Consider the following 27,645-nt stretch of genomic DNA (forward strand, 5'->3'; position numbering starts at 1 on the left):
TGTTGAAAATGATATTTGGCTCTTCTAGAACGATTGACCATTATTTCATTAATATGAGATGATTCAATGACAACAAAATGATATAGTCCACTTTGACACAAAAACAACATTTGGATTCATTTAGATTCTAACCAATGACATCATAAATCTATCGATTAAAAATGAAGATTTGACTTTTCAGTGGGAATCTTTCCCTCCAAAAAACCTTAGCTTTTTTTTTTTCCAAACGCATAAGGTTGCCTGGTGCAGGTGTACCTAATGAAGTGTCCGGGTGAGTGTACAAGTGACACGATGCGTGACGTGCTAGTAGAAAGCCGCAAACAATGCGTAAAAAGAGGTGGAGAGGGTGGAGAGAGGGTGGGCGCACAGATCGGGGCGACGGCAAAAGAGTTGCTTCTCGCACACGCTCCGTTGGATGTGGATGCTGTGAGCATCCCCCCGGGGGGCGGTAGGAGTAGGAAGGAAGAGCGAGGGCGCGCACGGCCAACAAGTGGCTCCCCCGCCACGCACAACCACGCTGTCGCAGCGTGTGCGCGCACCCTTGTCTTTTTTTCTTTAATTATTATTGTGATTATAATAATTTTCAATGAACGGCAGTGAGCGAGGCAAGATTTTGCCTCCACCTTGTTCCATGGACTCGCTGCTGACGCCGACGCCGCCGCCGCCGATGCTGCCGCTGCTGCGCTCCCCCGGTGGCCGTCGAGGCGAGTCGGGCTCCCGTCGCTAGATTTTCCCCCGCCCGCCTTTACCCCGCGACTGGAAGGAGGAGGGTCGCAGCCATGCCGATGCATCCGGTCACCTCCACGCTCATGTACCGGGGGATGTGCACCATCCCGGACATCCTCTCCTACAGCGCCCCGGTCAACCTGCCCGAGGATGAGGTGGAAGGTGAGACGTTACTCCCGCAGACCCTCGGTGTAGGTGCAAGGCGCTGCTCCCAGACCAAACATTAGATACACTTAAGGAGCTCTATTTATGGATGCAATGATTTTTCACAGCGCTATCCCTAATGCGGTGCTTCACATTATTTTTTTTTTGCAATGCTCCCCCTAGTAGAGAGAAAACATTTCGCACCCCCTCCACACGCGCAACTTACCGCGGTGACTATTAATAAGATCATTATGTAAAACCGTATCCTTTTTAACATTGACAAAGAAAATAATCATATAAATCGTCTTTCAACAAATGTTAACAGGTTACAGGTTAGTCTGAAACTGAAAAAAACTTAATTCCCCAAATATAAGACACTTTTCCCCCCCAAAATAGGAAAGCTGATGACGTGGATGATACGATGTGCAGAACACACAGAAAGGCCTTTCATTTGATCTAATAATTGTAGTTTTTTCGCATATTGAGGCTATCATAAACTTCGGGTATTTATGGTAATCTGAACTTGAGCTGTGTTGCGATTAAAAGAAAAAACAACTGCTTCGAGCGCATTCGACGTTACACTATGGTGCAGTCTTCACTGACAGCTCAAAGTGTGGGAAATCTGAAACACACTTAACCCGAAACAAATATATAACTTAACGGATAAGAACACAAGAAATTACAAGGCGTTTAAGAAGACGAGATTTATTCTTTTTTGCTCTTGTTTTTTACATTGTCGCCAAACCGCTGGTGCGTCCTATACACGGTAACATAGATAATACTAGAATTTGATTCGCAGGTCAGTCCAATATATGGGGATTTACTGTAGTCTATCAAAAATGTTCATCCTTATTCAAACTCGAAACATTTTGACCACCTGAATTGTTTCGTAATGAAACAAAAGTATTGAATCAATCAAAAAATAATAAATGTAAATTGATCTGAAATAGTAACACTGGGGCTCCTGTGTCTTAAGTCTTTTAACCCGAAGAAATTGTTGTAAAACATTGTGCTGAGCGTTTGGGAAATCACTTCATCAATCATACATCAATAATGTGATGTAGTCAAAAAATGTTGTTGAGAACAATTTCAAAAGTTTATAACGCACACACAGGCTTAGAGTCCCTCTACACCACTTGGTGCCGTGGATGTGCGATCGCACTTCACACGGCAATCACACTTTACATGGCCAAAACAAAGCCTGCCGCCCGAGGTCATTCGCACCCCCCCCACAAACCCCCAAACCCCAATATTTGCCTCTATAGTTCTCCTATTGAATAATAACATAGAACAGGTTCGTTGCGGCTTCACTCTGTTGGATTTTCATTTATGACCTTAACTTTTTGTAATGTTTGCATCCCTGTTTTATTGCAATTTTATTTCCTACAAAAAAAAAAAAAATCAACTACATGGAGTCAGAGCGGACAAAAAAAAAATTGATTTTGTGTATCATTTTTTTTCAACATGTAAAAAAAAAAAAGTTAACAAATGCAACCGGTTATTGCCATTATTTTTGGGGACAAAAAACTCACAATAAACAAGGGAAAAGTGTATATACAGAAATTGTGAGCCATATTGTGTTAATGGGTTTAAAATGTTTTCCTGTATGAAGGAAAGTTTAAATTTTGAGTCACTCTGCCACTTTTGAGAAACCTCTGTTGAACAATATATCTAATTCAAATTCTTTTTTTTTTAATGACAAATTAATCAAATTAATATGATTTATTGATCAGCCCTACTACCCTTAAATATATCATGTAAAGTGATCATAATTGAGCCATTACCATAATACATGCATGTTGTACCGTATAAAGTGAAACTCAGCCCCGGGGGCCAGTCTCATGTAGCTGTAAGAATTTTGGTTTTCTTGTCCATGATGAGTGGACCCACAAAGAAATTTCCAAAATATGTTCCCAAATAGACATAACAAGATAGCCAATTTGGCTTTTTATTAAAAAGCCAAAAATACTCAAGTCTTTTTGAGAATTCAGCCTCCAGCCTCTGTTTTACTTAGCAATGAAACACTTTTTTGACATGCCCGTCAGAAGTAGTCAGAAAAAGTCTAAAACATCAGTGAAACCAAAGAAACAAAAAAACTGCTAAAGCCTCTCAACAAGCTATGTTAAAAAAAAAAGATAATAATTCCGTTATTATGGATCAAAGTGGCCATTTTAAGGTTGTTTTTGGAGTCCTACAAAATATAAAACTCTTGAAAAATCAGACTAACCCTAACCCTAAGGTAAGTAAACCCATAAAAATAATTTCAAGATAGCTAACTAACTAACTAACTAACTAACTAACTAACTAACTAACTAACTAACTAACTAACTAACAGAGATGGGAAATCCAGATCCAAAAAGTAAAAACCCTGCCACAGTTTGACTTTAGCCACAGGTGCTTCTAATCAACTTGCAGTCAAATGAGCTCGTTAACTTACCTTGTTAAGTGAAAACACATGCAAATGAAGCTAAACTGTAGCAGGGTTTTTCCTTTCTGGACCTGATATTTCCTCTCTGCTAACTAACTAACTAACTAACTAACTAACTAACTAACTAACTATCTCAACTTAAAATCCACACAATTCGTCTGCGATTTTAGATCGCGTCTTAGATCAAATTTAGGTTAGCTTAACAACACAAGGCTATTGCTATTTTTGTACTTCCGGGATATGTCACGATAGCGTGTTTTTTTTCATTATCTTCTCAGCAGTTACGAGCAGCTTCCGTAGCAACTTTTCGTTGTTGTATGAAGTTAGCACTAGCCTAGCATTAGCTTATAATTTTTGATTTTGTGAGTGTAGCTGTAAAACTTGCCATTTTGACCATTTGTGTTGTCTTGTGGAGGCCTCCGCTGTCTCCAGTGGATAGTGGAGTTAAGATACAATAAATAGTTAGTGTAACAATGCATTTGTGATGTGCTTCCAAAAAGCCAGACTCCATCCGGACCGATTGTGGCGGGCACGATGTTGCCACTTATTGGCGCATGGGGATACTTGGCGCTAATGCACATTTAACAGCAACGGCGTTAGTGATCCCCTGCGAGGGAGCTCCAAACTCCGCACGGGGCTTCGGCTCTCGGCTTTTGATGGCACACAAGAACCTTGTTGACTTTTAAAGGGCAAACCTCCTCCAACGGCCAATTTGAGGGCCGCAATCATTAGTCCTATTAATCTTCAAGGGACTTTACGCTGATAGACAAAATCCACGTGGTGCAAAAATGATCACTGTATGCACTTTTCTGACCACTTGTTGCTCGGTCAAATTTATGACTCATTGTCTTTTTTTGTAACTCTGGTTGCTATGGAGAATTTGTAGGGCACATTTTGTTGCCGTTCATTTATTTTATTAAGAAGAATTTGGAGGGCACAATCGGTTACACAAGCAAATGTGATGTCTGAGCACTTGTTGGGCATGATTTCAATTGTACATATTTATTTGAGCACCATTTGTAAGGCAAAATTCAATTGGCTCAGGAGCTGGTCAGGTTGACTGATCTTCGCTGTTAGGCGTAGTTCGCCAGTGCGCCATCATTGTTCATTTATGGATTCGTGCGGGCACTTGGCAGAATTCGTCGTTCACTAATTTGCATTTTACTGACCGATTGTTACCATGCAGATGCGGTTGAACAGTGAAGTATTTTGTGAATGCTTGTTGCAAGGCAGACTTTGTGAGTCACAATCATTAGTTTGTTTCCTCATTTGTGAGGTCACCTGTTACCAGGCAGGATTTGTGTGGTAGTCATTGGTTTTGCGTGTGTTTGTGAGACAACAAAATTCTTTTGGCTAAATTTGTGCAATCACTTGTTGCCAGGAAGAATTGATGAGGAAAAAAAATGTGTGGTACAATGTTTTGTCACATTGAATATTTTTGTGACAACTTGCTAGAATTTGAGAGGCACAATTGTTGGCTATTTACTTATTTCTGCCACCACTTTTTGGCGGGATAGTTTTTAGTAGCGATGGGAAAATGAAGCCCCATGAACCATTTGATATTTTTTCGCTACTCAAGATTACGCACATTTGTTTAAAGATGCAGTCGATATTTCATACATTTCCATTGCATTAGCCTTTATCTTTAAACCAAGAGCACCGTCAAGACTCGAGGAGGAAAACATTACACAAGTGGTTCACAGGGCTTTATTTTCCCATCACAAGTTCAGTGTAGTGTTGAAGAAATGAAGCCTCATGGCCCACTAGTAACATTTTTTACTCCTCAAGATGTTTTCCTGGTTTAAAGTTAAAGACTAGTAGAATGCAATTTTATTTAATCTCCATTCATTTGTAATCCAAGAGTGGTGGGAAAATGAAGCCTCATGAAGCACTTATAATATTTTTTATTCTTCTAGATGGCGCTCTTGGTTTAAAGATAAATGCGAACGTAATGAAAATGTGGAAATGGATCTTTTGTGTCTTTAAATTAAGCATTCCATCTAGAGGAGCAAAAAAGTATCACAAGTGTTTCATGAGGCTTCATTTTCCCATTGCAAGTAGCTCGTAGTGATGGGGAAATGAAGCCTCATGGCCCACAAGTAACATTTTTTAACTCCTCAAGATGTTTTCTTGGTTTAAAGATAAACACTAGTAACATTTCGCTTCCCACATTTTGTGGGAGATACTGCTTAGATGCCCATTTTGCCAACCTGTTGCTCAGCAGAATTTGTGGCACAATAATAGAGTGTCTACAAAATTTCGGTGTTTGTCGTGGCACAATGTTTAGTTATATTGCATATTTTTGCAATCACTTGTTGCTAGGAAATGCACAAATTGTTCAGCAGCGCCATCACCTAGTGGAATTTTGCCCTTCAAGAGGTTCACGAGGCTTGATTTTCTCATCACAAATTAAAGCCAACCAAACTGCTCTGAAAAATGATTTTATAGGTTACAAATCATGAAAACTGAAAGATTCCGGTGCAGATGTCGGCGTCTTTCTGTACAGTATTAAAAAAATAATTTATTATCCCGTGTATATAAAATAGAATTTTTTTGTAGTCCAAAAAAGACCCTTTAATATTGTGATGATGATGAGTTTTTTTATTATTATTTTTAATTACAGCTCTTTCTATTCAAAACATGTAACCCAAAACCCAAAGTCCATGCATGATCACAAGAGGAAAGTGAATGTTTTTTCTTCCAGCTATCTGAAAGAGGTTATTCATGACAGATTTATGAAAAATCGCCTGCTTACCATCCAAATAAACAAATCCAATAGCACAAAATGTACACGTACCACAAATGGGCACTAAAATAGCTTTTATTCCGATAGCCCGATAAAAGCAAAGTCTGACGAGCATTTCTTCCTTTGTGGACAATCTCACGCAGCTGCCAATCAACAAAGTGATACCCTGAATGACGTGCAGGTGACAGCTGCTTTTCCAGCCATCATTGCCCTTTTCTCTGGAGGGGCACGTCAAGAAATAAAATTGTATATTAGTGTGTGTGTGCAGTTGGGACGCATGGCAGCACAAGGAGTTGATTTTCAATTACCAGCCTGGAGGCCCTCAGGGCTTGGTGACATGGTCGCCCGAGCTTGAATTGAAACACAATTTTCTGATGCTCGCTACGTGTGTGCGCGCACATGCATGCGTATGAATGTTGCAAGCGCTGCCGTACTTGTGCGGTGACATGGCCATCAAAGTGTGTGCATTTGCTCAATCGGCACGGCAAGGAGTGTATTTTCAGTTAATGGTGCCACCATACACTGCTCGTGTATTGACATGCCGGAGATAGAATTGGGATACTATTTTCCTAATGCTCGATATGTGAGCGTGTGTGTGCGTGGAGGGGGCGGTAGCGCGCTCCTTAATGTACCTTGATGAGAGTGATGGAAAAAAAAAATAATAGATGGAAGCGGACTCCATATTCTCCATTTCACCTCCTACACTTGAGGGATGAAAGAACATAGATGGTCAAATTACTGGAGCTGGATATAGATAGCAACAAACGCACACATGTGCGCGCACGCACACACACACTCAGACAATCACACATTCACAGCAGGTGGAATAAAGTGGGTTGTCCATTTCCATGCTTGCGATGTCAATATGAGTCCCAGTACTCAACTTAAAGTCTGTGTGTGTTTGTGTGTGTGTCAGAAACACCATGCGCACACGCACACACACACACACACACAAAGGTAGGAGCATCCAATACAAGTATCAAAAACATGTATATGAGGTTCGTTATTCATTACCAATGCATGTTCAATGCATACGGTAAACTACAAACACATACACACTTTTGATGGAGACTATAGCGTCTTTGATGTTTACAAAGCAATCGTCTTTGAAATTTACATAAGTGCATATGTTTGGTAACAGTTAATTGTAGATTAAGGTTTTATATTAGTTTGCTGGGGACTAAATTGCCTTTGATGTCCATAAAAATGCACATAAGATTGACTAAATACACAAAGTTCAAGATTCAAGAGTTTTATTGTCATATGTATAGTATTATTTTACCCAATAATGAAATGACACAATGAATAGGAATATTAATGCTGATGAATTGTCTTTTATTTTGAGATTTGATTTTGGCCCCAGTTTCATTCAAATGTTCGGTTCATTGTCATTGATTTGTTGAAGACAAATTGGTCATTTAGTAATGACTGTAAAGTGTCTAATGTTAAGGGGGTTTTAATGTTTACTGTCAAAGGGTATCAATAAGAGAGACTGGAGGCAAACTGAGTCAATTTGTCTTTTATAAAAGGAGAAGTTTGCCTGGTCAGACCAAACGGTTCTGTTCACTGTTTGGCTCTTCCGCCATTTTATTTCTTTGGGTGTTTTCATAATTTTATCCTTACGTTCAGTGAATTTTGTATTGTCTTGAATTTTACAGAAATGAGTTTGATGATGGCTCAAAATCCTGCTTCGATGAAGACTAAAGTGTCTTTGATGTTTACAAATACACATAAGTTGGGTTCATAGTGTAACTTAAAATCGTCCAAAGTTTCCAAAACTTGTTAAACTAAGACGTCTAAAATATTTACAAAAAAAAAAACACATACATTATGTTCATTCGAAAGGGTCTTTGATTTTTCTAAAGCATTTACAAAATTTTTAGTCTCGGCTAACTGAATTTTGTATTGCGTTTGATTCTAACCAAAACGTGTTAGCGTCTTCAAAGGCTCTAACGTCTCGATGCTTTCGTTTGGTTTAGACTCAAACTGAAGGTTTCATGAAGACTAAGGTGTCTTTGATGTTAATAAAAAGACATCAATTAGGTCCTTAAGAAACTCTAAATAATCCAATGTTTCCAGAACATAGTTTCATGAAAGACTACTCTTTTCATAATGTTTACGAAACAAATACAAATAGGTTCACTCGAAACATTCCCCAGACGTTTTCCACACGGAAGATCTGGGGAAGGGGTCCGGTCTCGTGACCGACAGCTCGCTAGCGCCGCCTCAGCCGTCGGCTTCTTGTCTGCTGGCTCGTCCGTCTTTGATGTTTTTGCTTCACTCCTACTGCGGCGCAAACACTGACTCATCCTCGCTTTGGCCGCGAGGTGGAGGAAACATGACGGTACGAATGCAAATCAAGCCTATTTTAAGCATGTAAAAATGGAAAAGCTACTGTAAAGCTGGGGTCATCAGCCTGCAGGCCCCTTCTAAAAATCGCTCGCCAGTTTTGCGATGTGATTTCCTAGAAATGGTTTCATCATTTGCCGAGCTTTAACGTGATATTTCAATTGTTTCCGCGGTGTAATATGTACATATATAAATTGCGTTTTGCACATTGACAATTTAATTTCTTATTATCGTGTAGCTGCCTTGACGCGGCGTAGCTCAATGCCGGCCGGCCAGATAACCCAAAACACGCATCCATCCGTCATCTTGAGCGCTCGTCCTCACGAGGCTCGCGGATGATGAAGACTATTTCAACGGTGTGAATAATGAGGCCAAAAACAGGCGTTTTACTGACATTAAAATGCAAAGTAGTGTTAATACAGCGCTCTCACTAACACGCACAGAATAAGCAAGGAATTCTAAGAAATGCATCAGTGAAGGAAAATAATATTTTGGGAGTGTTTGGTGTGAGAAATCAACACTGCAATATGGTTAAAAGCGCCAAAATGTGAGTTTTCATATTACAGACCCTTGGGAGTTTCATATATTTATGAAATTGAAATATATTTATTATGTTATAATTAGAGTATTATGACTTTTGAAGACTTTTGCATTATGGGTGTCCAGGCTAAGCCAATCGTCAAAGTCATTGAAAGGCTTGCTAATGTCATAAGTTGGCCACTAGCGCCACCCGATGGTTTTGGGGTATCAACACAAAAATTTCTATTGCGCTCCATTTGCAAATTGCCATTGAAAAAATCGGGAGAAATGCATGATAAAACATTGGGTTTTCAATATGTCCAAAATTGACCATATTTCCAATTTTGAATGGCAGTAAATTGGCCCGACACGGGCTAAATTTGACACCTATAAGGGTGTACCTCTCAACCTCTCATTTGCAAACATTTAGAAGGGATGGCAGCGTCATACTGAAGGTTTTCACATTGGACAATCTATGCAATAGTTTAGCCTCCTAGTTTTTTTTTTTTTGTTTGCTTTTCCTTTGATATCACGCATGAAAAACATCCAAAAAGCCCGAGTTTGGTCAAAATTTTCCCCAGGGGTGAAATATTACGGTAAAGAACCAACTGAAAACACCTAGCACTGAATGAGTTATTATTTAACTAGCTACCTTGTTGAACAATTGTTGATTAATATGATGAGAATTCCTTCTCATTATCCTTCATCACAAAGATACACATAAATATATTTAAAATATGGACACCCACCCTGCACAAAAGAACAATATTTCCAACTCAGAGACTCAATCCACTTCCTTCTAGTCGTCGGGTCAGCCGGTGTGGAAAAGCGCAACTTGACACGAGCAAGACGAGAGGGTAACAATGAGACACGTGGCAAAGGGGCAAGTGGCTCATGCGGCGCTCTCATCCAACATCAGGAAGCTCATTTGTCATTCATGAAAACCCTAACACATACATTGTTTGAATTATTCAAACTGACACAAGAGCATTTTGTTGCTTCCAAAAAAAGTAAATGGTCTTTGATGTTCACAGCACACAAGCAGGGCCAAAATTTTTCCAATTAGGGGCACATACAGAATTATCAAAGTATGCAAGGGCCGCTTAGATTTCTTTTCATTATTTCAATGTATTCATAATGCCAAAATCTACTTTGTTTATAATTTTTTTTTTTAAACTACCTTCATCCCACACTTCTTTATGCTTTGATATTTGTAAAATATAGTGATTAAATAGCAAAATGGCCATTAATGATCACAAAGTTGGTTCTTTAAAGGGACAGTGTGTAAGATTTAGACCGTTTTACATTACGGACAGCAGGAGGTGCTGCAGGTGCTGCATTTACCGTTGTCCGTAGTTATAACAAACATGGCCGCCTCCGGAGAAGTGCCACCCCCCATGTAATATCATTTAATGATAACTAGACCTACGATTATATTTTAAACATTCTCTTGGACAATTCATTTGCAAGTTTTTGAAATTAACATTCATTTAATTTATTCCTTTTTAATGAAAAACGGTCTAAATCTGATACACTGTCCCTTTAATGTTGCTTAAGTGCCTTCCTCAGAATATAGTTATTAAAGGGACACTGTGTAAAATTTGACGGGTTTTTACAACAGACAGCAGGAGGTGCTGCATTTACCATTGTCCATAGCTATAACAAACATGGCCGCCTCTAGAGAAGTGCCACCCCACATGTAATATCATTTCATGATAACCAAGGCCTACGATTATATTTTAAACATACTGTTGGTCATTAATAACACACTCATTTGCGAGTTTTTGAAATTTACAATCTTTTATTTTATTCCTTTTTAAACGGTCTAAATCTTATACACGTATAAGATAGGGTTATACACTTATAATGTTGCTTAAGTGTCTTCCTTCCTTCTTTAATCACCTCCCACCCTTCATGAAATTGTCTTTGCTTTACAAAATATAGTTATTAAAGGGACACTGTGTAAGATGTGGCGTTTTTTTTACCACGGACAGCAGGAGGTGCTGCATTTACCATTGTCCGTAGCTATAATAAACAAGTGCCACCTGCCATGTAATATCATTTCATGATAACTAGATCTACGATTATACTGTTGGTCATTAAGAACACATTCATTTGGAAATTTAATTAATTAATTCCATCCATCCATGGAGGGGTCGCAGGCTTGCTGGCGCCTATCTCAGCTGGCTTTGGGCAGTTGGCGGGGGACACCCTGAACTGGTTGCCAGCCAATCGCAGGGCACACAAAGATGAACGGCCAATCACGCACCCAATCACACCTAAGGACAATTTAGTATGTCCAATTCACCTGCCATGCATGTTTTTGGGGAGTGGGAGGAAGCCAGAGAGAGCGCACGCAGGCTTGGGGAGAACATGCAAACTCCACACAGGAAGGCCGGAGCCAGGTGGATTTGAACCGGGACCTTTGAACTGTGAGGCGGACGTACTATTCACTGCACCACCGAGCCGCCCTAATTAATTAATTATTTAATTGATTTCTTTTTAATGAAAAACTGCCCAAATCTTACACACTGTCCCTTTAAGGCGCTAAACGGCCATAGATGTTCACAAAGTTGGTTCTTTTTTTATTAAGTGTCGTAATTCCTTCCTTCCTTTTCTCCTTGTTGTCTTAGATATTTGCACAATATAGTTATTCAAGTACAAAATGGCCATTGACGTTCATAAAGTTAGTTCTTTAATGTTGCTTACGCACCTTCCTTCCTTCCTTTCATGCCCTCGCTTCTTCCTTACTTACCTACTTCCTTTTTGAACTTACTTATCTGATGTTTAAGGCATGAGGTGCTCTGAAAATCAAACTCTTTGATGTTTGCGAAAACAAACTCGCGAGATTAGTTGCACACTAAATGCGTCAAAAATGGTATTGAAATAGTCTAGTCGTCGGCGTTCACAAGCGCATCCTGTGTTTAGTATGTTAAATAAATACATATGCTCATTTCCTTGAGTTGTCATTTATTTTTACAAAAACGTCAGCTGTGAACAATATTGTCTTTGATGTATTTTTCCTGATGGCGTTTTTTTATGTGCGCGCAAAAAAAAAAAAAAAAATTCCATCCATCCTTTTTTGACGTGGCGTCTGGCGTATCGTCTGCTCGGAATGACAGCGATGAGGTTGAAGCCGTTGTCAGATGGCCGCTAACGATCGGCGTCCTTTTTGTTTGAGGCGTAGTCTCGTGATGAAATCTGCCGGCTGCGAGGATAGAGAGAAAAATCAATGAGAGGGACAGAAGCTGAGAAACGAGCCGAGAAATCTCCGGCCGACCTTTTGCCCGACTTCAATCGGCGGAGGTGGAGGAAGATTTAAGAGCGGGAAGTTGGCAGCCGCGTGGATTTTCTTGCTTTTCCTCATTCATGTTAGATTTGATGTTTGCTTTTGTTTTCTTTACCGCTCTTAATTGTTTTCCTCGTCTGGCAGCTTCATTGTAGACGTAGTTGTCAATGGAAAAAAAAGAAAAAAAAGGCTTTGTTGAAGATGGAACTGCCTTTAATTTTCTCAATGTCGTTTTCATTCAAAAAAATTCAGTCTTAGAGGTAATTTTTTTTGGCAGTCATACACAACATGTTAATTTTTTTTTTTGCTGTTTACGAAAGACAGTTTAACGAAAAAATCTAGAATGTTTATTATTGTTAAATTGTTTGATTAATACAAAAAACTGTTTAGTAGTTTGAAGACTTGAAGACAAAGTGCTCTTGATATTTTTTGGTTGACAAAATTGATTGTTTTACAAGACATATTTGCCTCAATTTTTTTGCAAAATCAATCAATCAATCAATCAATCAATCAAATTTTCTTTGCCCTGAATCACCGAAAAAATACATAAAATACATACTAAAAAATGCATAATTGACTTTGATGTTTTCAAAATGTGGTTATTTGAAGATGCTAATTTTTTGTGGTCTCCAAAATTGAGGTACTAAAAATTTGGGTCCTTGAAGCCGCTACATTTATGGATTATTTATTTTTTATGGGAATTCGTCCCTCATTTTTCATGGGTTTTGAACGTGTTTTAGAATAATATAATGGGGTCATTCAAAATATATTTATATTTTTCTTGCCAATGCATTTCAATGGACGTCAATTATATGTGTATTTTCACTATTTATGGGTCCGCTTCATCAGTGTTGTCTTTTATGAATATTTGATGCTAATAATGCAATTTATTAGCATCAACAAACCCAACAGCTGTGTGTTTTATGTTCTTGTAAACCTCAATGACACGCAGGCTATGAAAACAAAGTTTTGAGCAAAAAATACAATTAAAAAAAAAATAGGTGAAACCTTATCAGCAATACTATGTGACCAGTTTGGGAAAAGAAAAACGGCAAAACTAATCCGTCTTTAGCCGGCTACGTTTGGATATTAGCATAACACTGCGCTAACAAGCCTCAAGAGGATTGCCTTATCCCGTCAAAAAAAAAAAAATTTGAATCGCAAATTTATGTGACCGGAACCTCTTTTTATGCACACATCAGGCACGATTTAGTCTTCAATTAACTGAAGATTTTTTCAAAGACAACATTGCCTTGAAATGAGACACGAGCAACAATCTCATCATCCAGACAGCTATAACGCCGCAAATTTCCCACGCTTTCCCGCGCCGCCTGCAAGCCAGCAAAATAGTGAAAATATAACCTGAAAGAAAGGTTTCATCACTCCGATCCGATCCGTCTTTTGATGCTTGCAGACCAAAGGTCCCGTGAGACGTTCTCCCGAAGAAAAGCTTAGTTTCGAATTAAGGTTTTAGCGAGTTAAGATTTCTGACTAAGGCTTGGAGTCAGGCTTAGGGTTTGAGTCAGATTTTTGGTTTCAAAGAGTTCTGCGTTAGAGTAGAACGGGACTAGCAAGAGATCCGTTTTTCAAATAAGGCTTTTAACCAATGGTTAGGGTTTATAATTAAGGGTTATGGATAATGGGTGATGTGAAGGTAAATTGTACTTAAAAAAAAACTGGATTGTAGTTTTAAGGTTGTAAATTCTTTTCACAGTACTATAGATTTCAAACTGGAGATATGGTTTCAAAGTGGTGATGCAAATAAAAGTTTGGGTTTGAAAGTAAGGTTAGGGATTCAAAAAAGTCTCAAACGAGGTGGTTATACAAGATTTAAGGTTTCAAAGTATGGTTTTAAATCGGTTGTTTTAAACTAGGATTAGGGCTCCAAAGTGGTATTATAGTTCCAAAGTATTGGCTTGAATTAATGCTTCTCAAATAGTAAGGCGGTTTGGGGTCAGGGAAAAGACTTTATTGTCATGTGAAGTGTAATTGCAATAAAATAAGATTCTTCATCTTTTTTTTCCAGGTACTTTAATGCGCTTGGTTATTTTTTTTTCTGTTTTAGACTAAGCTGTAACCCATCTAAACACTGTAAAAAATAATTAACAGATGTTGAAAGTTGATTTATATTATATTGCTCTTTTGTTCATGTTAAAAAAGGAAACAGGTTTAGGTATATGTATTTTGATTAATGGTTAAGATTTCCACACCTGCTGTCAACTGAAAATGACATCACATGTGCTCAAGGCTCAGGTAACGATTCAATGTTTTGTCATGTGACATTCAACTGGCACTGTGATTGGTTGTTACTCAAGCCACCAGCACTTGCAATGTTTTTTTTCAGCAGGGCTAAGGTTTCAAAATAAGGTATTTAGCTCGTTTAATCCCTAAAACACATTTTTACATCTTTTTTAAGAAGCCACAAATGAATTCCCAGTTATTTATTTTATTTTTTTAAGTGTTAGGCTAAAGGAGGACTTGAAACTGGCTGGAATTAAATGAAGTGCTTATGTAATCAATAATTAAGTACATCAGGTAATCCATTAATTTAATACTTTAGTACCAAAAGTAATTGATTACTCTATTAGACAATTACTTAAAGTAATCTTTTATTTTTTTAGTACCTAATTACCTAAAATAATCGATTATTTTGCCACTGAATCACCTAAAGTAAGGTGCTTACCAAAAGTAATGGATTACTGAAATACTTAATGACTTAAAGTAACTGATTACGTTAGCGCTCAAATCGTGCCAACCATTTTTGACATTCATTTTGCTAAACAAATAAAGGTGAAAGAAAAGTAAATGAGTGACTGGGTCGAATTAGGAAACTCAGAATAAAGTTTTAAAGCAGGTTTTAAATGAAGGTTAAGGTTTAAAATTAGGGCTAGGGCTGCAAAAGATGCTTTAGAACTGGGTTTTGGTTACCTAATAGGGTTTCAAATTAGGATTTTGAATTCCGTTTTGATTTCGAAAGGGAGGTTTCAAAGTGGGGGTGAAGCTGTTGAAGTCGGTTTAGTGTTTCAAATTGGGATCAACAAGCGTTAGCTTTCAACAAGAGTTTCGACGCGGGTCTCAAACTCGGCCTCGAACCTGCCAATCACATTCAAGCGTATCCACAGTTAATCCTTGCATGTGTGTGCACGCGTGTGTGTAGAGATCCGCGAGGCGTTCAAAGTGTTCGACCGCGACGGCAACGGCTTCATCTCCAAGCAGGAGCTGGGCATGGCCATGCGCTCGCTCGGCTACATGCCCAACGAGGTCGAGCTGGAGGTCATCATACAGCGGCTCGACATGGACGGTGACAAACACAAATTAAAAAAAAAAAAAAAAAAATCTTTTTTTTTTTAAGTTTTGTAAGTCTGGTTGTGTTTGTTGGTAAGGCGATGGGCAGGTGGACTTTGAGGAGTTCGTCACACTGCTTGGTCCCAAGTTGACGGCGGCCGCCATGCCCGATAAATTCAACGGAACTGACTTTGACTCAGTTTTCTGGAAGGTAAAACTATTGTGACCAAATATAGAATTTTTACATTCAAAAACATGCCAGACATGGAACAAAAATGAAAAAAAAAAAAGATCTCCTAACCCTTGTGCAGTATTTTGTCCGATCCTTTGATCTTTACATCAATGCATTTCACAACAAAGGGAAAGCTTTAAAAGAAGTAACTCGTGAGCTGAAATTTCACTCAGATGGTGACAACATTTTAGAGTTCCATATGACACCACCACTTACCAGAAGTGTGCCATCTCCGGTTAAAAAGTTGCGAGAATAATGTGGAGGAAAATGACCCCAAAATGGTCAAAATACCACTGCACAAGGTTTAAACTTTTGATCTGACAAAATTGGATTTTTCCAAAACAAATCAACAAAAAAAATACAACTTAAATTCATTTAATAGAAAAGAGTACATTTAAATTAACTTTTAGGCAGTACAATAGGTTTGAGAAGTCCAAAAATCCGGCAATAAATCACCAACACATCTTTGAAATGGGCCAGATTTGATTTGGCTAATGCAAGCTAACATAAAACCACATGCTAATGGACTCTGAACTAATATTCATTTTCATGCACAACACATACCAAAACTGACATGAGTTGATGTACAAATCAATGTTGAAATGAGTATTTTGCTTATAGTCACATTCAGAACACTTTCCTCTAAACTGACTAATGCTAACATGGGCTAGCATGATCTAACATTGGCTAAATCTGCTAGCATGTTTTGTTATGCACTTGCCGTACATGCAGTTAATAAGTTGACTTTTTTCACCTAGAACATGGATTTATTTGTATTCTATCAGACAGTTTTTCATTACAACTATATATTTTTTTGTATTTTGTGTATGTGTTTTCTTCTTTTTGTTTTTTTTTTGTTGGTTCAAGTGTGATATGCAGAAGCTAACGGTGGAGGAGCTAAAGCGTCTGCTCTACGACACCTTCTGTGACCACCTGTCCATGAAGGACATCGAGAACATCATCATGACCGAGGAGAACCACATCGAGAACCCCGAAGACTGCCAGGTGGATATTGACAGTAAGGAACCCCCGGCGTCTTGCGAAAATTACAACTCACGATTGAAAATCTGAACAAAAATTGTATTTTCTCCATGTCAACGTTGTCAGAAAAACATATGCCTACAATGAAAAAATACTTATGAATATGCTCATAATTAAAGCAGTTTCTCAAATACAAAAAAAATGATATTCTATTAATGGTGAAGTTTATTTTCTTAAAAGTTAGTCAAATTTTTTTGTTCATCATTTTTACAGAATAAATCAAAAACACTTTCATGAAAGGCAACTTAAGACATAACACAATGACTTTGTCCAAAATAAAACAAACCTTTTTTTCTTTGGTTGTTAAACTTTGAGAAAGACAGCTTTTCATTGTAAGACAGCTTATACTGTATTTTTTTTCCCTGCAAAACAATCGCATTTTACAAAAGATTTTTTTTCATAAAGATATTTTGAGTTACATTTTTAAACATTTTTAAATAAAAAAAAATAGTTTAGTGAGCAAAAGAGTTATTTTTATTTGAAAATATCCTGAAAACTATTAAAAACAAAATGGAAAAAAAAACAAGAAGAAAATAAAACTTTTTCAAAAAACATTTCACACTAAAATTTATGTAATTGAAAAAAAAATCCGTTGATATTTGATTATGAAGATATCTATCTGAAAAAAACACGAAGAAGAAATGAATTGATTTGGAAAAAATTAAAAATTTCATGTTTTTTTTCATTAGAATTAAATTGTTTCAAGATAAAAAACTAATATTATAGTGTACTTTAAAATTAAAATTGATGAAGTTATATATATATATATATATATATATATATATATATATATATATATATATATATATATATTAAAAACTTTAAAATACTTTTTTCTAGTGAAAAAAATCCATTTATTTTGAAAAATAAAGCAGAGCCATCCCACCCAATATTTTTACAACAAAAATGAACTTTTTCGCTTTAATCATTGTACGTTGTGTAGTAATGGGAAAATGTTAATCCATGAAGCGCTGGTGATATTTTTACTTCTCTTGATGGCATCGTTGATTTTAAGCTACAGTAGAAATATTTAATACGTTTTTATTGCACCCTCCTTTGTCTTAAAACCAAGAGCAGTGGAGTAAAAATCTACTAGTGCTTGATGAAGTGTCAATTTCCCATCACTAATGTTTTGGTGTTTGCGGTGTGGAGGTTCCAGCCCGACGCAGCAGGTCAAGCAGACGTGCGTGCGCAAGAGCCTGATCTGCGCCTTCGCCATCGCCTTCATCATCAGCGTTATGCTGATCGCTGCCAATCAGGTGCTGCGCAGCGGCATGAAATAGTCAACAAACTGCAAACTTACGGACAACAAAAATAATGCGGATGTTTTCCCAAGGAGCTGGTGTACAAAGACACTTTGTCATCGTGCAAGTCGTGACGTGCGTGTTTGCGTGTGTGTGTGTGTGTGGAACACAGTACAGTGAACCCCCATATATCACAGGGATATGCCCTTAACACACCTGCAAAAGGTAAAAATCCACAATATAGAAAAAGCACAAAAATAATTTAAACTATCATTTTGGCGTTATAGTAACAATAATAGGAATCGCCATAGAAAGGCTAAAGAAATTAGAATTGATGTCATGGTAATCATATACTTTCAAACAACTACTACTTCACACACAGAGACTATCAAATCATACTCTACTCTGAGGGAGCAATCAATAAAAAAAGGTAAAGTATGCTGCATCTATTCTCAGTGCTGCCTTGGCATGTTGTGGCACGTTGTGGTACTACACTTCTGGTGTGCAACTCAAAAATGAGATTCAACTGTACAAATTCATTAGAAAAAAAAAGACATGACTGCTTAACAAGCTGCAATCTCACAGGGGTTCACTGTACTAGGGAGTGTCCCAAGGCTACAGGGGGCGCTGTTGGTGGAAAAACCGAGCAACAAACTGGGATAACCTCATCTATGCATGAAATGCATGGACTTCAGCGACAGTGTTTTTGTATATCCATGTTTACGTCAAGATCACACCAACTGTGTATTAATGCTAAACTGTGAGCCAGAGTGCTTGCGCGTGTGTATTTGTTTGAAAGGGAAGGGCTGCATTACCTTGGGCTTGTCAAATTGGGGAAGGTCACAAAAATGTCTGACGTAGTGCGTGTGTGTTTGTGTGTGCGCAAAGTGCGCACGTGTGTGAGGGAATGTGTTGCAATGAAGCAATAAACAAAGATGGCGTCCAGTGGCGTTCCAACCTCTCATTTCAAAAAGCACTTTTGTAAAAAATGAAATAAAGAAAAAGTCAAATCATCCAAATGAACATTTTGGCAATACAATAGGGTTGAGAAGCCTCAAAATGCGGCAATAAATCACAAACACATCTTTGAAATGTACCTGATTTGAATTGGCTCACACAAGCTAACATATGCTAACATGCTAACATACTATAAATTAATCATTATCGTGTATAAACCATGCCGTCAAGCTGACATAAGTTAATGTATGAACCAATGTTTAGATGGATACTTTGCTAATGGTCACATTAAGAACACATACCACCAAGTTCACAAATACTAATACTAGCTAAGATAGGCTAACTCACGGTAACAAGTGCTAAAATGGGCTAAATCTGCCAGCAAGTATTGTCATGCACTTGACCCAATGCACAACAAATGCTGGAGGCACACTAATACAATGAAAACGTGTTAAAATACAGCATATGCTAACATAGATTAATTTGTGCATCCATTAGAACACACAATGTGCCAACGTATGTGTACATGCTAACATGTGCTAACATTGTCTTGCATTTAAATCACATGCCACCAAGCTGATTTATGCTAACACATACTTGAACACACTAACTCGTGCGAATATTCATTAAGATTATAAAATTGGTCAACACAATCTAGCTAATGCTAAAAAAAAAGCTAACATGCTCTAGCATGCACTAAGATAAGCTACTTTTGAAAAGTAATTACATTCAGAACATACCCCCAAGTTGACGTATTTTGTATCCTCATACATTGTTAAATTGTGCTAACACATGCTAACGTGCTGATATTTACTTACAGCCATCAGACTGACAAAAAAACACAATGCTAACATGTTCTACCACTGCTGTGCTAACATTATACAATATTCGCTAACATAAAAATTCAATTTCAAGTCAACTTCACTATTCAGGTGCACAGAACATATACTGTTCATACAAGACATGCAGCATAGATAAGATTGCAAATTCTCATTCAAGGCGCAAACATGCAGTAAAAACGTATTAACAGTCATTAACATGAAAAAACTTGATTTCAATTTAAATGTTTTCTGGAATGATCAAAAACAGTCTACAATGGCAACTCATTTTAACTTGCGTTAAGACGTAATGCGATAATACTTGTGTACCAATGCGCTAATACTTACTAATGTACGCTAATATTCGTTGAAACACGAAAGACGAACCACCTATCTTATGCTAACATGTTAGCACTTACCAACACACGAACTTGTACTAATGTGCTAACATTCATATACACTCATGCATCAACATGAGCTCACATATGCTAATATGGTTGCATGGTAGCATAATGTGAACATGCTAACATGCTACCATCTTTAAAAATGATAACATGTAGCAAATTGTGCTAAATGATAATAATATGAGCTAACATTGTAACTAATACTAACAAATACTAAAATGCACTAACATGAGCTAACACATGCTAACCTGCTAGTGTGCTCCATGCTAGAACATACAAAGTTTTGTACAAATTGTAAATAAATGATAGTGATCAATTCCCATGACGGAGGTAATGTCATGACACAATTCCATTTTGCACTTTACAACTCGCTGCTGCGCACAACAAAAACGACAAAAATAACAAGTGACCGCCATGATTGTCCCACACATACTATGTGATAAATTAGTAATAAATAGTTCATTTATTGCCTTATTATTTTCTTGATACTTGTTGAAATACAACAACAATAATAAAAAACAAAACAGGAAAAAAAAAAACGTGTTGATGGTGTGAAAGTTTTCGAAGTGTTTTCATGTTTCCAAGTGGACTTGACTTTTGCTGTCTAATTGGCTGTCTGTTAGTGTTTGACTCTTATACGTCCGTGGAATGTGGTGTTTTCTGCCCCAAAAAGAAAACCAAATAAAACATGAAACATATTTTGCATCTCTACTTTTTTTTCTTGGTCATTGACCCATACTTGTTAATGTGCTAACACATGCTAACATGCCTTAGCATAAAAATACATTCGTTTGGCGACATTTACTCTCAAATGTTTAAACAAAGGTCAAAGTAGAATTTTGAACTCTAAATTTTCAGAGTATTTCAGAGTAGAGTTTCGAACGTTTTAAACAAGGGTTTGGATTTCAAAGTAAGGTTTCAAATTAGGATTAAGGTTTCAAAGTAGTGTTATGATCTCAAACTAGGTTTTCAAACTATGATGAAGTTTTCATATTAGGGTTTCAAATTAGGGTTTGTGTTGGGTCAGGGTTTCTGATTAAGGTCTTAAACTTGGATTAGGCATTCACAAGTGGGTTCTAAACAAAAGTTAAGGTTTTCAATTACGGATTTTTAAACAAGAGTTTGGATTTTAAAGAAGGGTTTCAAACTAGGTTTGGTTTAGGGTTAGGGTTGGGGTTTGGGTTAGGGTTCAACAGTTAGGATTAGGGTTAGTGGTTATGTTCAGTAAAAAGCGTTAGCACAGATTTCTCTCTGCTAACAGATGCAGGGTTAGGGTTAGGTGTTAGGTTAGAGGGTGTGGGTTAGGTAAATGGTTTTGAAAAGTGTTTTGAACTTGTAGTAATGTAAAGTTTCTATCTTGTTAGGATTTTGAAGTAAGGCATTGAACTAGGGTTAGGGTTTCTGAGTAAGATTTTAAACTGGTGGTTAGAGTTAGGTGTGTGAGGGTTAGTGGTTATGGTTAGGTTGGGGATTAGGGTCAGGGTTAGAGGATTGGGGTTAAGGTTTGGATTAGAGTTAGGTGTTAGGATAGGGTTAGGGTCAAACTTTCAAAATAAGGTTTAAAAATAAGTTTTTCAATTTAGGGTTAGGGTTTAAAAGTCAGGTTCAAGCGAGGCTCAACTAAGGGTTTGGGTTTGAAAATATGGTTTTAAACTAGGGTAAGGGTATCTAATCAGATTAATAAATGTGGTTTTGGATTCCAAAGTAATTTTTTAAACCTTGGTCAGGGTTTTAAACTTAGGTTTAGGTTTAAAAGTCGTAGGGTTTAAGGTTTCAAAGTCGGTATTCTAGCTAGGAGAAGGGCTCCAAAAAATTTTAGGGTCTCAAAGAAAGATTTTAAACTTGGGTTATGGTTTCAAAATAGGTTTCCAATCTAGAGTACAGGTTCTAAAGTCATGCTTTAAAGTGATCTTAGAATTTTAAAATAGTTTGAAAATTTGGTTAGTTTTTTTTTTATGGTAAAGAAAGGCTTGCATATTTTAACACCTTACCCAGGGTTTTTTTTTTTTTTAAATGCTTTACTATACATAGCTACTTTGAATAAATACTATACTATACAAGGTATTTTATTTTAGTTTTATTATTAATTTTTTGTTGTTGTTTTAGATAAAAGGCACATGGCATGCCACCACCCTGCAACAGCCTATCAGATCCATGTGTCCCATCCGTGTATTACTGTGATAGTTTTTTTTTCTTTCCTTTACTTGGTTGCTAATGGAAACAGGATGGATGGGATTGGGGATACGGGGATACAGGGAGGGGGCGCTGCAGAGGTGCGGATCCATTCTTGGCAAAAATGAACAAAGCACCTCCTGCTTGGTGTGCGTCAGTTTGCCTGTACGTCACACACATGCAGATAAAAATATATTTGAAAATGTAGGCCAACGTTGCCGTGACGACACCAAGCAGCTTCAAGTGTTTTACCGCAAAAAAAAGAGATGGCGTGCACTTTGGTTGTCATGGTGATGATGACCAAGAGTGAAAAAATTGAATTGGGAAAATACCCATCATAAAAACACTTTATGTTCATGAAAAAATTGATTATTTTTGTGGTAATATCACTTGCTATTTAATAAAAAAGTTTTTCACGCTTGTAAAAATATGACTGATTATGTTGCAAAATTTGTAGTTTTTTCATTAATAAAATAAAGTGAATGAAGGGTTAGGGTTACACACTGAGTTTTTTTTTTAAATGCATGTTTGTTAGTTTTTAGAAAAATGTAACCAGTCTTAAATATCCTATATTTTTCCTAAAATGTGTACATATTTTTGAATAATATTTCATTAAATTCAATTCTTTATTGAATACAAATTTTCGTGAACCTGCGTGAAAAGTTGTACATGTTTCTGAGTGTCATTTGACCATTCCTTACCCACATTTCAAGTGTAAAAGATAAGCAAGCTCGTTTAGCTCATGTGCCAGATGTTGGGGATTGTCTAGGCCCCGACTGCCCTCTAGTGGTCATTAATCCACAAAACAAAAGCGATGTTTGTGAGGAGAATATGTGACTTGCAAAATAGTAAAATCACATTGTAAAAATAATAAATAAAATAACATATTTGATATCAATGATTAATATCATGAAATAATATTGCGAATATTATTTTGCTTATGGAGAGCTATTCTTCTATTGAACTTTATTTTCATGACCGTTGACCACAATTGCTAAAAACAAAGCTATTTTCTAAAATCTGGGTCCCCCCCCCAAAAAAAAACGTTAAAAATACACATTTACTCATGCAATGCTAGGGTCGTATTTTCACGTTTTTTTTTTAAGATCCAGACACTCAATTCCAGATACTTAAATATCGATTTACGTAAGGGTCCGGAAATTACTGTCCTTAATGTACTTGAAGATCGATTTAATACTTAAGTATTTTGGGTTTAATGACTGGACTCTTACAACAACATGAAAATACCTCCTTGGTATTGAGAATTGTAGTTCTTAATATCTTTTCAGTATGGTATTTGTGGTAGATCATAGTCATAACCCAGTCACTGCCAGTGCAGTTTGAATCAATTTTTGATGTCTACGAGCTGTCATTGGCAGTGAATGAGTTAAATGGAGTCAAATTAAAAATGTCCATTAAAATAATGTGTTCCATGTGCCCCCACTGTCCTAAAATTGTCATTTTGATTAATATTATGTCGAGTGAAATATGAATTCAGGAGAAAAATGCACTTGTTTTGTATCCATTTCAGGGGCAGCCATCTTGTCACTTGTTATCGACCGGAAATGACATCACAAGGGCTCAGATACCGTAGTGTATTTTGGGACGTGAGCCTTCATTTACTTTTTAATAATTTCCTTATTATGTTGCTAAAGTCTCATTGTAGAAGTATTGGTCAGTGTAATTTGCAACGGGTGGATTTTGCTACTTAATTCAGTATCCGCAGTCAATATTTCGACAAGTGGTGTAACTTTTTTTTTTGCTTGACTTCCCTCTTAGAAGGGAAATGGCAAATAAGCGGAAGAAATCAGCGGACTGTAACCCGGCGATACGCCAGGCCGAGGGCGGGCGCGGCGTGTCCAAAGCTGTCCACCTTGGCCAGCTGGCGGAGGTGGAAGAGCAGCGTCAGCTTCCTGGTCATGTTGCGCAGAGCCAGCGCGGCGGCCACAATCTGGGCCAGCGCGGCGGCCAGGAGCAGGCAGTGGACGGTGCGCTCCAGCGGAAGGATGAGCGCCTCCTCGTCCGTCACGAAGAACAGCAGCACCGGCAGCTCAAACGACAGCGTCAGCACGCAGAAGCAGCACAGCGCCGAAACCTCAACACAAAAATACACAAAGCAGTAGGTCGAAAATGGAACGCGCATTCTACGAAATACACAAAATAAGCGCTATATAAATTCCAGTTAATAATATTTTATGAAGTCAAATCACAGGGGTGTCAAACTCATCTTAGTCCCAAGTGGGCTGGAAAACAAATAGTCGTAATTTTAGTAATATATATTTAATGATATTTAGTGAAAAACACGTATAGGTATATGTAGTTTTTACATACATAAATGAATAAACCCCCGGAATTATATTTTACAAAAATATAATTTCGCCCTCACTACGCTAAACAAACTATTCTGATTAATATCACGTTTGTGGAATATAAATTCACCTGTTTTTAATCCATCATAGGGTGGCCATTTTGCCCTGAGCTACTATGATTTCAGTAGCAGGAAACGTCCAATCACAGCTCAGTTTGGGAATCTCGTTAGCAAACTCAGAAAAAAAGTGATTTATCATTGGTCGTTACAGTGGTGGGCCCTCAGGGCCAGCAAGGTCTTCTCTGCTGGCCTTACATAATCTGACTCTCTCTCTCTCACTATATATATATATATATATATATATATATATATATATATATATATATATATATATATATATATATATATATATATATATATATATATATATATATATATATATATATATATATATATCCATATTCTGTTCTCTTTGTGTCATATTATATCAATTTGGTTACGCTCATTCCAGTGTTGTCGTTTTAGGTTAGAGTTTTTATCCAATCATAGTTCAGCTAACTTATGTTGCCGGGCTGTATAAAATCTGCCCAAGGCTTTCAGAATCAACAATGCAGGCATCTGTGCACTGTAAGTGAATGGGCACATATTGTTAATAGATAGTTCCGATAGCCAATTAGATCAAGAGTTGGCAACAGTGAGGCCAGCTAGAGGGCCTCACGTTGAATGTGACATGTACGCGCCCTGCGATTGGATGGATTGGATAGGAAGCATATGTTTTTGTCATTTTATTACCTTTATATTCCATCAATTGTTTTCACGATTATGGTGATGCAACACCAGTATATGATTTTTTTCAGCCGTGGCCACATAAATGATGTTATTATGAGGGGTATTGATTTGAGTCTAAGCACTGAAGGCCTAAGTGTGAAATGGACGGCTCGCCACTGGGTCGTTACCTGTGCCTTGAGCAAATGTCATATCATTTTTCGTCAAAATTTGAAGGAAAGCACTTACGTTCTCATGGAGGTTTCCAAAGCAGCCCAGATAAAGGCGAAGAATTTCCACGATGGCGATGAGTACGATTCCGCTGATGATCAGTCCCTGATAATATCCTGGAAGGTAAACAAACTGAAAAACAAAACAGGAGTGCTTTCGTTTTCAACCAAAACTCTTAAGCCCCGCCCCTTACAATCCCATGACCACCAACATAACTCCCAAATTGCAACATGGTAAAAGAACCAACTTCAGTGGGCCAACTCCACTTTTGGTCTAGTTCCGATTTGGAAGTGAAGACGACGCCAGTGGAGCTGGCCATTTGTCGTTGTCAGTTTTTTTAGTGACCTTTAGTGACCTTTAGTGACCTTGACTTCCAGCATGCAGACGGAAGAGCAGCACCAGCAGGGGAAATAAAACACGTTGAAGTAGATCAACATCTGCAGAACTACGTCGCACGCCGACACTGAAAATCACAACCGCAGCATGGCACGAGCCACTGTTATTTTCACAAATGTGCAAGGTAAAATGGCATTCCTTTTCCTCGTTAAATATTTGCATCATATTCAACCTTTTATTGGCAACTCGAATATCATAATTTCACTTTTCAAAACTGTACTTTTTTCCTGAAACTGTTGTTTTTAAATAATGTAAATAAAATCTATTTCGCACTATTCCATTTTATTAAAGTGATCAAAAATATAAATCTAAAAAAAAAAAACATGACTTTGATTCTTTAAAACATTAGGCTGATAAAGTTAAATAAATGTTTTTTTTAACAATGTTTCATTTTTTTATGACATCACTGAAAAAACATTTAAAATGTCTTTTTCTTGTCTTTAAAATTTTCCGAATATTTAGTCAATTTCTTCCCCCCAAAAACTACGATTTAACTTAGGTTTTTTGACTTTATATATTTCAAATAAATTCATGTCATAGCCACATTTTTCTTCTTAAAATAATATATTATTTTTCTTACTTTATAACAAGTTTTTTATTTACAATATTCTGTAATGTTCCAACGTTTTCCAGAGATGTTAAATCTATAAAAAAATGACTAAAGGCTTTCTCAAATTTAAAGTAAAAAATCAAACTTTTTCTTACAACATGACTGACAATATGATTAGAAAACAATTTCTCCCCAAATATTTTATTGAACTATTTTTTTTTTCAACGGTATGTCATTTTTTCCTCTGAGAATTGATTTCCTTCAATTATGTTGAAAAAAAATCTTTTAACATTTTTTTTCCTAAAAAGGATGGAAATTTTTGGTACTATCATTAATTACTGCAATATCATGAGTGACTTTATTTACTATATATAAATACTACTAAATATACTGGAATACTCCAGTAAAATATACTTCCATAAAATAATTTATTTACTTTAAAACTTTAATTCCAACCTTAAATAATAGAAAATGTTTCAAATATATGACTGTGTATATGTTTATATACACCATATATAGCACACAGATGTACTTGTTGAAAAAGTATGACTTTTATGGTTTTTCTATAAAAAAAGAAAAACATTTATGATGATGAATGTGCGTTTTCACGTGTTCCTGATCCCCTTTGAACGAACGTACTCAAGACAAGGACCGACCTGAACGTGAAACTGAAGGCGGAGGTGAAAGGTCACGATGCTCTCTGCTGACGTGCGTCGTTCCCACGGTGGCCGGGCCCACGCCGACGTGGTCGGGGACCGGGGAGTAGAACACCGGCATCACGCACGCAAACACATGCACGCGCGCATTCGCATTTACACGCATGCGCTGTACACGCATGCGCAGAGGCCGCTAATCAGATTACCAAACAGGTGGACGTCTGCGGATTAGTCGAAAACTTCTCGAGTCAAACTGAAACAATAACAACGTGCTGGCAAGTCAACATACAGAACACATTTTGAATGACGCACACAATGTTTTTGCTTGTAATAAACATATCTCAATTAGACCAATATCAATCAAATTGGACATTTACAGATGAAT

General features: G+C 37.2%; 2 protein-coding genes across 3 annotated transcripts; one reads left to right on the forward strand and one right to left on the reverse strand.

Moving 5' to 3' along the window:
* Window positions 1–380: 380 nt before the first annotated feature.
* cabp7a (calcium binding protein 7a) lies at window positions 381–20,880 on the forward strand. Of its 2 annotated transcripts, none has more exons than XM_088423611.1 (5): window positions 381–888; window positions 15,359–15,502; window positions 15,585–15,697; window positions 16,586–16,736; window positions 17,912–20,880. In XM_088423611.1, exons 1-5 carry the CDS (start codon window positions 780–782, stop codon window positions 18,040–18,042), a joined length of 648 nt encoding a protein of 215 aa, XP_088279737.1. In that variant the 5' UTR covers window positions 381–779; the 3' UTR covers window positions 18,043–20,880. The 2 variants fall into 2 exon arrangements, with proteins under 2 accessions (XP_088279737.1, XP_088279745.1); XM_088423619.1 differs by having other exon boundaries at window positions 16,586–16,723.
* Window positions 20,654–27,429, reverse strand: LOC148429092 (transmembrane protein 17A). Its single transcript, XM_088423597.1, has 4 exons — window positions 27,261–27,429; window positions 26,024–26,121; window positions 25,677–25,790; window positions 20,654–24,449 (listed from the first exon to the last, which is right to left on the reverse strand). Exons 1-4 carry the CDS (start codon window positions 27,424–27,426, stop codon window positions 24,162–24,164), a joined length of 666 nt encoding a protein of 221 aa, XP_088279723.1. The 5' UTR covers window positions 27,427–27,429; the 3' UTR covers window positions 20,654–24,161.
* Between the last annotated feature and the right edge of the window lie 216 nt (window positions 27,430–27,645).

The sequence above is a fragment of the Hippichthys cyanospilos genome, chromosome 1 (assembly GCF_059441005.1).
Source record: "Hippichthys cyanospilos isolate Australia breed blue-spotted pipefish chromosome 1, RoL_Hcya_1.0, whole genome shotgun sequence".
In the NCBI taxonomy this organism is placed as follows: Eukaryota; Metazoa; Chordata; class Actinopteri; order Syngnathiformes; family Syngnathidae; genus Hippichthys; species Hippichthys cyanospilos.